We start from the raw sequence: 13,647 nt of genomic DNA on the forward strand, positions 1-13,647 counted from the left end.
CAGGAAACTCCCAACTTTTTGAAGTTTGTCTCATTATGACTTGCAGGAGTTTGTACTAAACAATCAGCGGTTTAGTTTATGATTGTCCTTCTGTGTGGTCTTTGCTGCCCAACAAACTGTAGCATTATTAGATGACTTTTAGTTTTGAGCATTGCTGAACTAAAAAAGAAAAACACAATTTCATAGTTCATTAAGTCTAATAGTGATTATTAAATACTCTTATGGTGTATAATTAGGAATCATTCCTCTGCTTGTTTTAAAAGGTTTGTCAAGCATGAAAGATAAAAGGGGTGGGAGTTTCCTTAAATTACAAATAACATTGTTCATTTTATGCTTAATAAATGGGTGCCAGAGTAGCATTTGCATAATCATGAAAACAAAAGTATGTGGCATTTACGAAGGGATATAGGTTTGAGTCTATACCACATCCTGTTTTTGTTTACAAGATGAATTGCTTGAAAATATAAAGCAGGTTTTTTTTCGATTCGACAAATATGAAGTTTATATGATTTTGTGCGCAAACATGTATTTTGATGTGGTATAAAAAAAATTTGCATCAACAACAGCAATTGTTTTTGTTACAACTGCAGTTCGACATTAATCAAGTTAGTTAAAAGTTAAACGCCAAAAACATTTGGTCTCCCTTTGTTCTTGTATTGTCATTAAGGCTTTAATCCTGACCACTAAACAAAGTAATAATGAAGTTCACTAATGCTATCATTCTCCAGAACCGTAAGAATGACGAGGCGTCCTATGAGAAGATGCTCAAACTCCGAAGGGACCTGAGTCGAGCCGTCACTATCCTGGAGATGATCAAGAAACGAGAAAAAAGCAAACGAGAGCTGCTTCATCTCACACTGGAGGTTGTGGAGAAGAGGTACGTAGACTCCCTTTCACAAATGTTTTTATTTTCAGTGGTGTATCTGCGTGTGTTTATTATAATGAATATACACGATCCAGCTTTACTTTGCATTTTAATATGCATAACCTGCTTGACTGCAGGATTTTCTTTATTGCTTTTGTAATTGTGTTATACTGTGTGCGTGTTCATGCATATTGAGAATGGGTCATGTATTTTTAATTGGCTTAGGCATCATTGCATACCCTAATTAAGGGGCTTGTTTTATATAGCTGAATGAGTAATTGTGGTTCACCCTGTTTGTTGCTTCCTCCTTAAATATCCATGCTTTTGCTTCAGGAACGCCATGCCGGACTTTGGTTCTGAGGTGATGGCAGAAGCACTTGCTATGGCAAAACCTGTTTACAAGATTCCCATAATACCCTTCTCCAGCAGCAGTCAGTACCGCCACCAGGACCACATAGACTTCAAAGACTACAAAACCAGGGTGGGTACAGTTTACCCTACTGCTGTGTTCCTGATCTTATTGGGAACAATTGACAAAATTACAGCAACATTGCTTTTTCGCCTGATTACACTGATCGCTCACATTGGGGCAGTAAAATGGGTTTTGAATGTTCTATGTTCCATTGCACTGGGTCAATATTGCATTGTTAAAAGAAAAATTTAAATATACAAGTCACATCAATGTATGAGCCAAATTTTATTAAATTCAGAACTACAGCTATAAATGAAATGAAATATAGTTGCCTGCATTATAAACATAATTTATTATAAACACCTTGCCTAAATAGATTTAAAGCAAAATTGAAACTACCTGATGGTTAAACATAAATCCATATGTACAGTTCAGTGCAAAAGTCTTCAGCCACTAGTATTTTCAGCAACAAAAAATGGTTTTAATAATAGTAATTCCTTACATTTATATAGCACTTTTCTGGGCACTCAAAGTGCTTTTCATTAAAGGGGGGGGGGATCTCCTCAACCACCACTTCAGTCAGTTATTTCTGTTTTGCTGTAGTGCGTCAGTAGTAAATATCAGTTTACATTTCCAAACATTAGATTGAAGTGTCTTGGAGACATTGGCACAGTTCTTCTGGATTGAGTCTTTCTCAGTTTCTTCATGTTATTCCAGACAGACTGATGATGATCAGATCAGATCTCTGTCTGGAGCACTGGCTGCTGTCAGTTCTCATTGGATTATTACAAATAATGGCAAAAATAATGTTTGGAAATGTAAACTGATATTTACTACAAGTATTTATGACTTAATACCACTTTTTGTTGATAAATACTAGTGACCCAAGACTTTTTCACTATACTGTATGCGCTAGGCACATGTTTTGCTGGCTTGTCATTAATTACATAATATAATGACTAAATGTATAATGCTTTGAAAATAAGTCATAAACATGACTTGTATTCTGGAAAATACAGTACATAGAAGTGCATCTATCCCTCTCTTTCAGCCTGAAAAGATGGAGGTGGTCAGAACAAAGAGGAAGTATGAGAAGAAGCCCAAAATCACACCTCTCTCCGCCCCATTGCACACTGGCCCCTCCCTGTTTAACCCCAAAGACCTCAACCAGTACGACTTCCCCAGCTCTGATGACGAGCCCTTTTCACAGGTACACATGCAGGGCGTTTGCTTGACCGGATATAGTCACTGTTTGAAGGAAAAGTTTTGAATTACTTTAAAACAACTAAACTGGCTTCATTTGAGCACAGAGCTACAATATCATTCCAAAGTTTGAGAATCCAATAACAATATCACGCTCTTATGCTTACTAACACTGTTGTATTTATGTTGCGAAATGTTGATACATTTTAAAGTAACTATTTTCTATTTTTATATATTATTATTTTGTTCCTGTGAAGCAAAGCTCTTCAGTGTCACATGATCCTGCTCAGGAAAAAAAATGCATTTGTCACTTTTGATTAATTTAATGCATCTTCACTGAATGAAAGCATTAATTGAAGAAAATACTCTGACCCCGAACATTTGAATACTAGTACACAGAAACTTCACATTTAAATTAATTCGATTTTATAATGTTATTTTGCCAACTTTAGACTTCAGTGTTCATGAAATACGTGCATAACAGACTTCCTGTTCCTGTTGCAGATACATTCTGGTTCATCAGAGGCAGAGGAAGAGAACGAGCCCGATGGAGCGTTTGCCTTCAGGCGGAAAGCAGGATGTGTTTATCACGCTGTAGGTGTCGATCGCTGACCTCCTATCTCATAACTTGCACTTCCTTTGTTACACATCCCTTTCATCGTTTCCTCTTTCCTCTCCACGTCAGCATATCCTGACATTACAGCGGTTTCAAATCTCTTGAGAGGCTAGTTCTGCAGCAGTACCTTTTAAGATGTCTGTTAATTATTTGTATGATTGACAAATAAGTATCCAGTACTTTCACAGAGTCACAGCCCATTGTTCCCTGTATTTCATTTACCCTTTTCTCTGTATTTTAAGTTCCATGTACAATTCTGTCACATTCTCATTTAGTTTGTGTTGTTCCCACAGCCCCGTTTGGATCAGAGCGGCGACTGGCCCTGGTCTGGAGACACAGAAGGAGGGTCATGTGACCCGCGGTTTCGTTACTCCCTCACCACTCTCTCCATTCCCCACCGCTGTGTCGGGTTGGCACGGCGTCGGCTGGGACGGGGCGGCAGGTGAGTCAAGTCCATCTCATTCCCACTGACTTCTTGAATTGTACTTTGTGTTTATTTAATCACATTTAACCTGTTCCTCAGGTTTCTTCTGGACCGAGCTTATTCGGATTTAAATGGAGTATTCCAAAGTCTAGACACTGATTCCGAGCCGGACTTCTCCTTCCCTGCTTCCCCTCTCCACCCGGAAACCACTTCCCAGACCGGTCCCTCATCTTCATCATCATCATCACAGTCCTCATCCTCCTCTTCCTCTCATACCACGTATTCAGACCTGAGGCACATCCTCCGAAATATCAAAGCATGCCGCTGGAGGCACTTTAAACCACGGACGCTAACCAGCCAATCAGGTGCAGGGGATGCGCTGTCACGGAGAACGTTTAGGGGGTTGATGAGGGGCGGTGCAGTGCCGGGTGGCAGGACACTGGGCAGAACAGCAAGCATGGGACCACCAGCAGTAGGTGAGTGAACAAGTTTTAAAAACGTTTGATTTGTGCCTGTTCAGAGGAAAACGTTTGGGCATCAGCGGCTTAGAACAATGTTTTCAGAGTGTTTTGTTCACATTGATGCAAAAGCATGACTGAGCTTTTTGCAGAACCAGACACAATAACATTAACTTCTTGATTTTAACAGAGCCACAGAGTCTATGAATGTCTGCCAAAACTTGACCAGTGAATAATTTCATATTAGAAAATATTTAAATGTGGACAAATCGATTGCATCTTTGGGCTCGTCGTTGACAAAGGAAAGCAATAAACCAGGAGAAGCAAATGTTCATCAGTAGCACAGCTGCAGCTTTTCATCGAATCTCATTAAATGCGTCCAGCCTTAAATGAAACTCGTTCAGAGCCCAGTGTTTCAAATGATGCAGTCTATTCTCCTGTTTCCAGTTTTTAATATCATCTACATGCCTGCAGCTCGCTTGTTTTACTTTTTTTGATGAGAAACCTTTATAATGCTGTTGTTTCAGTAACTAAAAAGGTCTGGATTACATTTAGAGAATATATTGATTTGATTGGTTTATTCTTAGCTAGTTTGAATGGAAAGCACACTAAAATGGACCCTGAAGACATAAATAGATTTACTTCTCCAAAACTGCTCTAGGAATCATTTAATGAGCATTTTACCATTTAATTTAAGTAAATAAAAGCCTCTTATCACACAGGAATGTAAAGGTATTCATGGCAACCCGTCAAAATAAGTTTGGATTCGCTTGTGCCAGAAGACACTGTGCCAGAGATATTGTTCAGTAGAATGTACATAATACTATTAGTACTACTAGTAAATTATTACAACTTAATTTAATGAATAAATATGTATTCCATGTTTTAATATTAAATCGCATTTGTTTTTTTTGTTTTTAATAATTAAAAGATAAATGAAATGTATGGAAGCATATGGGTAGCATTATTCAATTTGGGATGTAATATGCAAAATGACAATGCAATATGTAAAATGGCAATGCATTTCTGTATTTACATTTACATTTTCCAATACATTTGTGCAACGTTTGGTGCAAAATGAAAATTAAATTACATAATTTTTATTTGCCATTTCCTACACCAGTTTTAATATGTAAAATGAATATTAATTTTAACGCTTTATAAGTTGCAAAATTAAAATGAAAATGTATTACAGAAATGATTAGATATGTCTAACATGTTCAAGCAAAAACTGTGGCAAAATGATCCTTTAAATGCTATTTTTCTTAAATGCATTAACACTCACAGTCAAGATACTTACGATTGCATTTTCATTCAATGTCCCGCAATGAATGTAGCAAAATTCAATGAGTACATTGAAAATGCATTCCGAGCCGATCACATCTCCGCCCCCTCCCGCCCTGTCAATCAGTCCGTGAACAAGGCGGGGCTTACAGAAGGTCAAGAGACTCAAATCTCAAGAAGAGGATACAAGTGAGAGAACATGGACAAGACAGATGGTCCGTGTACGTTTTGATTTTTCGGTTTATGGCTTGAATATTTCATTCGCACTTGTGGGCGGAGCTGAAACGCTGCTTTCATCTGATTGGTCGAATCGCTCCGCTTTCAGCTATGTCTTTTTATTCTTTCAGGCAGAATAAGAGTCAGTGCAAGTGAAGCACTGTAATGTCTGAAACCACCGCTCACTGTTAATTAGCATAATATTTGAATCAGATGTAGCTGGGCACATAATTTGTGCTGTCAAGACCTGCAAATTATTTCTAGGTTGTAGTATATGAATATTGTCCCACTGAAAAATAATAGACTGAACAGTTCCATGTCTGTAACATTTACCACTCTCATCTTTTAAGTCATAAGGCACTAGGTATGTGTGTGTGTGACATTAATAAATAATTTTAAAAATGAATATAGTTAAATTTCTAAATAAAAATTGTAAAATTAGCTCTATGCTGCTCAGTGCTCATGCTGCTCAGTGCTCCTGTAGCCTACCCCAGAGCGCCCTCTCGCGGCTGTAGACGGTAATGTTTTCTCTTGGTCCTAAATAAATGCGACTTATAGTCCAGTGCAATTTATATATGTTTTTTTCCTCGTCATGACGTATTTTTGGACTGATGCAACTTATACCGAAAAATACAGTTAACTTTAATATTATTATTTATTATGAAGAGTAATTGACAGACTAGAACTTACATTTTTCACCCAATTCAGCTCAGATCTTCAGACTCATCTGACTCGTGTTGCTTGTATAACTGGCCAGACTTACCTTCCCAAAAAATCCTATTTAATTTTATTTCATAAATTTAACTATATTTATTTCCACTTCACTGTTATCCAAAGGAGACAGAACTATTTGCACTGTATTTATCAGTGGGACAATATTCATACAATAATTTAACGGGGTCTCTTGCAGGTCTCAGCAGCACAAATTATGTGCCCAGTTACATCTGATTCAAATATTATGCTAATTAACAGTGAGCGGTGGTTTCAGACATTACAGTGCTTCACTTGCACTGACTCTTATTCTGCCTGAAAGAATAAAAAGACATAGCTGAAAGCGGAGCGATTCGACCAATCAGATGAAAGCAGCGTTTCAGCTCCGCCCACAAGTGCGAATGAAATATTGAAGCCATAAACCGAAATCATCAAAACGTACACGGGTCAACTATCTTGTCCATTTTCTCTCACTTGAGTCTCTTGACCTTCTGTAAGCCCCGCCTTGTTCACGGACTGATTGACAGGGCGGGAGGGGGCGGAGATGTGATCGGCTCGAAATGCATTTTCAATGTGCACTTTGAATTTTGCTACATTCATTGCGGGACATTGAATGAAAATGCAATCGTAAGTGTCTTGACTGTGAGTGTTAATGCATTTAAGAAAAATAGCATTTAAATGATCATTTTGCCACAGTTTTTGCTTGAACATGTTAGACATATCTAATTATCTAATCATTTCTGTAATACATTTTCATTTTAATTTTGCATCTTATAAAGCGTTAAAATTAATATTCATTTTACATATTAAAACTGGTGTATGAAATGGCAAATTAAACTTATGTAATTTAATTTTCATTTTCATTTTGCACCAAACGTTGCACAAATGTATTGGAAAATGTAAATGTAAATACAGAAATGCATTGCCATTTTACATATTGCATTGTCATTTTGCATATTACATGCCAAATTGAATAATGCTACCCATATGCTTCCATAGAAATGAATGTGATATGCCTTCATTTGATAACCATAAAAAAATGAAATGCATAAAAAAAGGCTATTTTAAGAATAAACTTCAATAGTAGTTTTATGCATTCAATTGATTAGACATGCTTAAACAGAATTTGGTGACAATGAAACGTACGGTGAGAGAAAAATAAAACATTTAATAGGGCCATAAGCATTTTTTTTTTTACTTTTAATAAATTGTGACATTTTAATTTCGACATTTCAATACAATTTTATTAATTAATGTAAAAAAAACTGTCAAGGGGACAAGAAGTAGAATCCAAATTTAGGAAAAAATAAAACCGATTTCATAGAGCCCTTTACAGATGAGCACGGTCCCACCAGCGGCAGACAGAGCGTGCGCGTCGGGGGGAAAAAATTCTCACCCCCATAAAAAGCTGTAAACCTATGGGAAACACTAGGTGTTTCTCAATGTCAAGGAAGGATCCCCGGAAGCCAGTATTTCGAGGATGCTATGTCATCGACATCCGTCGAAGGACTGTTCCAATGTCGAGGATCCTCGGAATTTCAACCAAGGACTGAGTCCTTCGTTCAAAGAATATCCCATACACAGGAAAGGATGCACATGTGTATCCTTCGCGCTCTTCGCATTCTCAAATCACCCACAATCCTATGCGTGCAGCTTTGCTATCTAGTTCAAAAATTAAAAAAATATCGAACGTTAGCGTAGTCGGAGTGTTAACTGTTTTTATTTACGTTACCAAACATTTGTTATAACTGTAGTAAATATAAGTAAAGTTTCACATTTAAATGCCAGTACAAATTACCACCGTATTGATATTGTAAATTATACAAATATAAATGGTTTACTGAACCGGACCTGTCATTTAACAATTGGTTGCATCATTGGCATTTCTTTTATAAATAACTAGTTAAGTTGTCCAAAGTAATTTAATGATACCATTCACAACATTATTCAAACGGACATTTTCACTGACATAGTGACGCAATTACGTGCACTTGCTAGCCGGTTCCATTTACGTGTTCTCCGTATGCGAAAGAGGAGTCTCACCTAGCCTCTGAAGGAAATGACTTGGAAGGATCAGTCCTGTCAAGGAAGTATTCTTGACATTGAGAAATGCCTACTGTGATGCATAACACCCAACTGTTACAAATTTTTGTTGTGTTCTTTAAGATTTTTGGTTTCTTTCATTGATCAAGAAATGTTGTGAAGTTCACTCGGTGTCAGATGTATAATATTTCTGTTTTGTGTTCCAGCGTTCACGGCTGAGCAGTATCAGCAGCATCAAGAACAGCTGGCCCTCATGCAGAAACAGCAGCTGGAGCAGATACAACAACAGGCCAATGACACCGGCTCGAGTCAGGTGTGTAACGGAGACACACAAGTGTCACTCGTGTCTGCAAGTCTGATGGCTTGTGTAACACTCTCCTGCTGTGTCCTTAGTCTCTTGTGTCCAAGACGGTGGACTCAGTCAGTGCCCAGTTTGCCGCCTCTGCACTCATGACCTCTGACCAGCTTTTGACCCTAAAGGTCAAAGAAGATGGTGTAGGAGGTGGAGTCAACGGAGTCGTCCAAGCTTCAGGTTTGTGTTCTGGACAAGCTAAATCTTTTGAGTTCTGTCTCTTGAGTCCTGTAGTAATACTGTTTTCAACTATTTATTGTTTGCTTTACAGGAGTTTACAAGGGATTGAGCGTCTCTGCCACATCCTCTAGCCAACCAACATTGACTGCTACCCCGCCCACCTTCCTGTCCTCCACTAGCAACTCCAACACAAGCTCCGCCCACACGGTCCACAACCCTATAGGTAATCATGGTAACAACACAGCCAACTCCACCTCTCAGGTCCTGATCGGCAACAACCTACGACTCAGTGTCACCACGCCCTCTATCGCCAGTCTCAATGCCCGTCACCTTCCCAGAAGTCTCAGCAACGTGCCACCCACTGCCTTGAAGCTCACCGCCAGCAACTGTCAGCTCCCCAAAGTCAACACTGGGTAAACGATTTATATATAAAGTGTGAAGTTAGTAACAATCCACATTAAAATCTATAAAATCAGAAAAATTGCCCAGCCCTACATCCTGCAGCTTTTATTTTTGTTTGTTTGCAAATAGTTGCTTTTATAACACTAAAAATCCAGCTTTTTGTTTGGAAATATTTTTATTTTTAGCAAACCGTAATAATCTAGTAATTCAAAATTTGTTTGCACATTTTCTGTATTTAGCCAACAGTGGCAATCTGTTGTTTTGTTTTTTGTTTTATTGCATACATTTAGTTTGCAATCAGCATCATTTTTGTTTGCATCATTTGTTATAACAATACAGAATATTTTGAGTTTTTTTTTTTTTTTTTAACTCTCTGACCCTGGACCACAAAAGCAGTCTTAAGTCTCTGGGGTATATTTGTAGCAATAGCCAAAAAAAAAACATTGCATGGGTCAAAATTGATTTTTCTTTCATGCCAAAAATCATTAGAATGTTAAGTAAAGCTAATGTTCCATGGAGATATTTAGTACATTTCCTACTGTGAATATCAAAACTAAATTCTTGCTTAGTAATATGGACTGCTAAGATTTCATTAGGACAACTTTAAAGGCGATTTTCTCAATATTTAGATATTTTTTGCACCCTCAGATTCAAGATTTTCAAATATTGTCCGATCAATGGAAAGCTTATTTATTCAGCTTTCAGATAATCAATAAATCTCAATTTTGAATAATTAACAAGACTGGTTTTGTGGTCAATGTTAACACATTTAGTACAAAGCTTTAATCAAGCTTTGTTTTGTGTAAAAAAAAATAATAATAATAAAATAATAATCATATCATTAAATTGTATTTTAACAGTAACTGTCCAGTGTTTTTGCAAGTTTTGCTATATTCAGCAAACGATAAGCAGTGACAATCAAGTACTGTTTTTAATTGTTTGGGTTTTTTTTCTCGCAAATATTTAGTTTCTACAAACAACATGCAGCTTTTTTTGCAATGTTTTTAAACCACATTTAGCAACAGTAACATTAAGTGTTAACTGTATTTAGTGGCAGTAAATTAATTCATATTTGGCAAATAGCAATAGTAGCAGTGTATTTTGTGTGTATGCTTTGGTTTTGCAAATATTGTTACAACAATATCCAGGTCTTAAAAAAAAAAAAACTTAAAAGCATGAAAAATGACTTCAGACTCCACCTCAGTGTAAGATTTAAGTCTTTTTAAATTTGATTAGATATTAATGAAAAATAATGCAAGAAAATTATAAATCTGCTCACTGAAAAAATTGTAAAAAAAAAATCATTGTTCACAAAAATCTAAACATCTGTGGTTGCTTTACCGCTCTCATCATTGCATGCACCTGAATGTGCAATGTTGGAAACGTTGCATGAGTTGTGCAAGTATATACAAGTCACTTTCTATGGGATTGTTTCTCAGGTTACTGATCCGTTACATGTTTGTTTACAGGGAGAATCGCGAGCAGGAAAAGCAGACCCTCAACAGTATAGCAGAGAACACAGTGGCCATGGAGGTGACGTAGTGACCGCTGCCTGGGCGTCCTTTTTTTCTTCTGGTGCTGTGCACCAATTGGGTTCGAGGAAGCAAAAGGACAGCAGGTTTCCACAGCGACTGTCTTAACGTGTGACAGAAAATCTCATCTCTTGTTTCTTTATTTTTGCCCCTGTGACTTTTTATTTTATTTTTTTAAATATACTTTGTTTCAGTTAAGAGAAGTGATGTCAATTATGAATATGGCTAATATTTGATGTACAGAAACTACATATTTGTAAAATCCCACCACCATCATCACCCTTGTATATACGCTACTTGAATACAGAACTGTTGAGTTGATGTTTTGCACTTGGGGAATCAAAAAGAGTAAATGGTGAATGAGGGGGAGTGTGTGAGGTAAACGTCGAGTGTGTGAATAGTCATGTGCATGGTGAGGAAACCTGCTGTTCTACCTATTTATTGTGCTGTGTTTACAATGATTTTCTTTTCTTTTTTTATGTTGGTTATTTTCTTTTATTTCGTACACTGTGTCCCTCAGTTGTTTCCTGTGGTGTTGTAAGTGTTTAGGTAGCTGCCAGTTCCTAAATTTCCCCGTTTTCGCGTTCGAACGGATTGAACATTGATGGTATCATGCCATTTTTTTTTTCCCCTACGTTTTTTTTATTTATCATTATTCTTATTCATTTTCCCCTCCTCTTCTGTGAGGAATGGGACGTGTTGGGGTTCGATGCCCTTTAGGTTCAGGGGTTAATGGGAGGGAAAAATTCAGGGGGTTGGTTATAGGAATCTTCCATTTGTTATCATCCCAAAAATAACAAAGACAAACAAGGGATGAAGTCTTCACTTTGGGAGCTTCCAATGCTTCCAGTCAACTAAGCACTATGGTTTTTTTGTTGTTGTTTTTTTTATATATATATTGCTGCTTTTTGTATAAATTCAGTTTGTTTTTTCATATGATGCAAACTGTTTGGTTTGTCCCCGTTTTTATATTATAGTTATTTTTGTATCTTGTTTTGCATTTGTTGTTTAGTTTTTCTTTTCTTTTTTTTTTCTTTTTTTTTTCCTGTTCTTGTGGTGAAGCGTCTTTAGCGCTTTGTTAATGGAAGACTTCATATTTTGTTGCTGAACGTCACGCGCAACAGCCGATAAACGCCCATCCAAGTCATCATTCCGGTTTAATGTCATCATCCAATACCAAGAAGCAGAAAACAAGCGGATGCCAAATGAACGTCATCTCCTTGGCCTTCTTCTCTAAACGCATTAATCCAGCAGACTCTGGACTACTTCAAGGCCTGAAAAAAACCCACAAGTTAAAGGTTGTGCCTTCCTTTGGGAATGTCCTGCTCAGTCTCTTCTGTGAAGAGGATGCTCCGGCTCAAGACCGCGGTCCTGCGGTGCACACTTGTGCGGAGCTGGGATCTCCGATGCCCAGTCCACTGGCTGAACTGAATCATCCTCCTCCAGGGGTTTTCTAGTCTGATCTGGATGGAGGCAAAAAAAATATAAAGAAAAAATATTGAATAAGAAAAAAAAAAAAAGATGTGACAATTCAAACATGAATCAGACAATAAAGCCCAGGTTATTATATGTGAACTAATGAGTTGAGTTTTTATTGTGTGAACAAGTGACCGAATTTCTGAGAATTTATACTTTTATTTAGCAGGGATGTATTACACTGGTGTCAAAGACATTTATTGTGCTACGGAAGATTTTCATCATGCAGAAATGCCTTTTTTAAAAGAAATCTAAAAGTAAAATCCTATTTTCATGATTTCTGAAGGATCATGTGACACTGAAGACTGAAAATACAGCTTTGCATCCCAGAACTCAATACATATTAAAACAAATGTTTCACCGTATAAATTGTTTTACTGTATCTATAAAATGAATGCAGCCAGGGTGCGCAATAGAGATTTCTCAAATCCTAATTAATCTAAACCATATATGTATTTAATAATGATATACATGTAGCCCTATTGTCATGGCTTTATTTATTTTATTTTTGGTGTTAAGAGATTCTCTAAAGATTTATAAAGAATACTCTAAATCTGGCAGATTTTAAATCTTGGTGTTGGGTTAAAAATAAGCAAGATTTCTGAGTAATAGGATGTTCCTCGCGTCATCTAGATATTAGGCCTGTCCATTGTTTGCAGATGTATTTTTTTTATTTAAAACTCAAAATGATTTTCCAGAGGAAATGATGCTGTAACAGAAGCCCTGTTAGACAAACGTGACCGCTTCTAATACTAAGCACCATGAATTAAACATTTCATATAAATTCTTAAAACGAAAATACAAGCTTTACAAGAAATTGAGTGTACTGTAGAAGTATCCCTATATAATATCCCTGGTTTTAATAATTTAAAATAAACAATACATTCACAAAAATGGTTGCCAAAGATTTTAGGAAGAATAGTTCGTTTTGCAGCACTTTAATTGAAATGATTAAATCTGTAAAGTTCTCAGACTGATGGTTCCAGTGTTTGCACATTTAAAGATCTTCGATATTCCCAGTTTACACACATGCCACAAGACCGGATCACGGTGCAAGGATGTGTGCTTAGCAAACTGTGAAACGTTAGAATTGACAAAGTTCATGCATTAATTCCTCCATGGCAATTACATTTTCAGTTTCTCTTTTCTTCTGACTATCTTTTGTGGCAGGTGAAGTCGACATGACATAACAAATATACCCCTATGAAAGCTAAACTATACAGAAGGCCAACTTCCCCTTTCATTTTTTTTTTTTTTTCATATCAACTCCTAATTAATAAAATCCAGTCTCATTCAGTTTCAGGTTGAACATCCTGTTTATGTCAGAAATAGCTCCAGTGTGTCATGAATGGGTTTGTGAATGGCATTCTGTGTTCTATTTGAAATGATCTCTCTATGTGATCTCGCAGCTAGAGAAACTGTCCTCTTATAAATCTAATGTCTGGAATGTGTATGAACGCAGTAGGGGATTGA

At 36.9% G+C, this 13,647-nt stretch overlaps 1 protein-coding gene across 2 annotated transcripts in view; it reads left to right on the forward strand.

Moving 5' to 3' along the window:
- The window catches only part of LOC113099048 (enhancer of polycomb homolog 1-like), a 34,609-nt gene extending 22,392 nt beyond the window's left edge, over window positions 1-12,217 (forward strand). For both annotated transcript variants that reach the window (XM_026264097.1, XM_026264096.1), the window contains exons 5-14: window positions 729-877; window positions 1,199-1,346; window positions 2,329-2,487; window positions 2,985-3,074; window positions 3,390-3,538; window positions 3,620-3,996; window positions 8,439-8,545; window positions 8,626-8,764; window positions 8,856-9,177; window positions 10,636-12,217. In XM_026264097.1, the coding sequence (XP_026119882.1) occupies window positions 729-877; window positions 1,199-1,346; window positions 2,329-2,487; window positions 2,985-3,074; window positions 3,390-3,538; window positions 3,620-3,996; window positions 8,439-8,545; window positions 8,626-8,764; window positions 8,856-9,177; window positions 10,636-10,708 (1,713 nt within the window). In that variant the 3' untranslated portion in view covers window positions 10,709-12,217. The remainder of the gene's footprint in view (window positions 1-728; window positions 878-1,198; window positions 1,347-2,328; window positions 2,488-2,984; window positions 3,075-3,389; window positions 3,539-3,619; window positions 3,997-8,438; window positions 8,546-8,625; window positions 8,765-8,855; window positions 9,178-10,635) is intronic.
- Window positions 12,218-13,647: the final 1,430 nt, after the last annotated feature.

The sequence above is a fragment of the Carassius auratus genome, unplaced genomic scaffold, assembly GCF_003368295.1.
Source record: "Carassius auratus strain Wakin unplaced genomic scaffold, ASM336829v1 scaf_tig00216849, whole genome shotgun sequence".
NCBI lineage: Eukaryota > Metazoa > Chordata > Actinopteri > Cypriniformes > Cyprinidae > Carassius > Carassius auratus.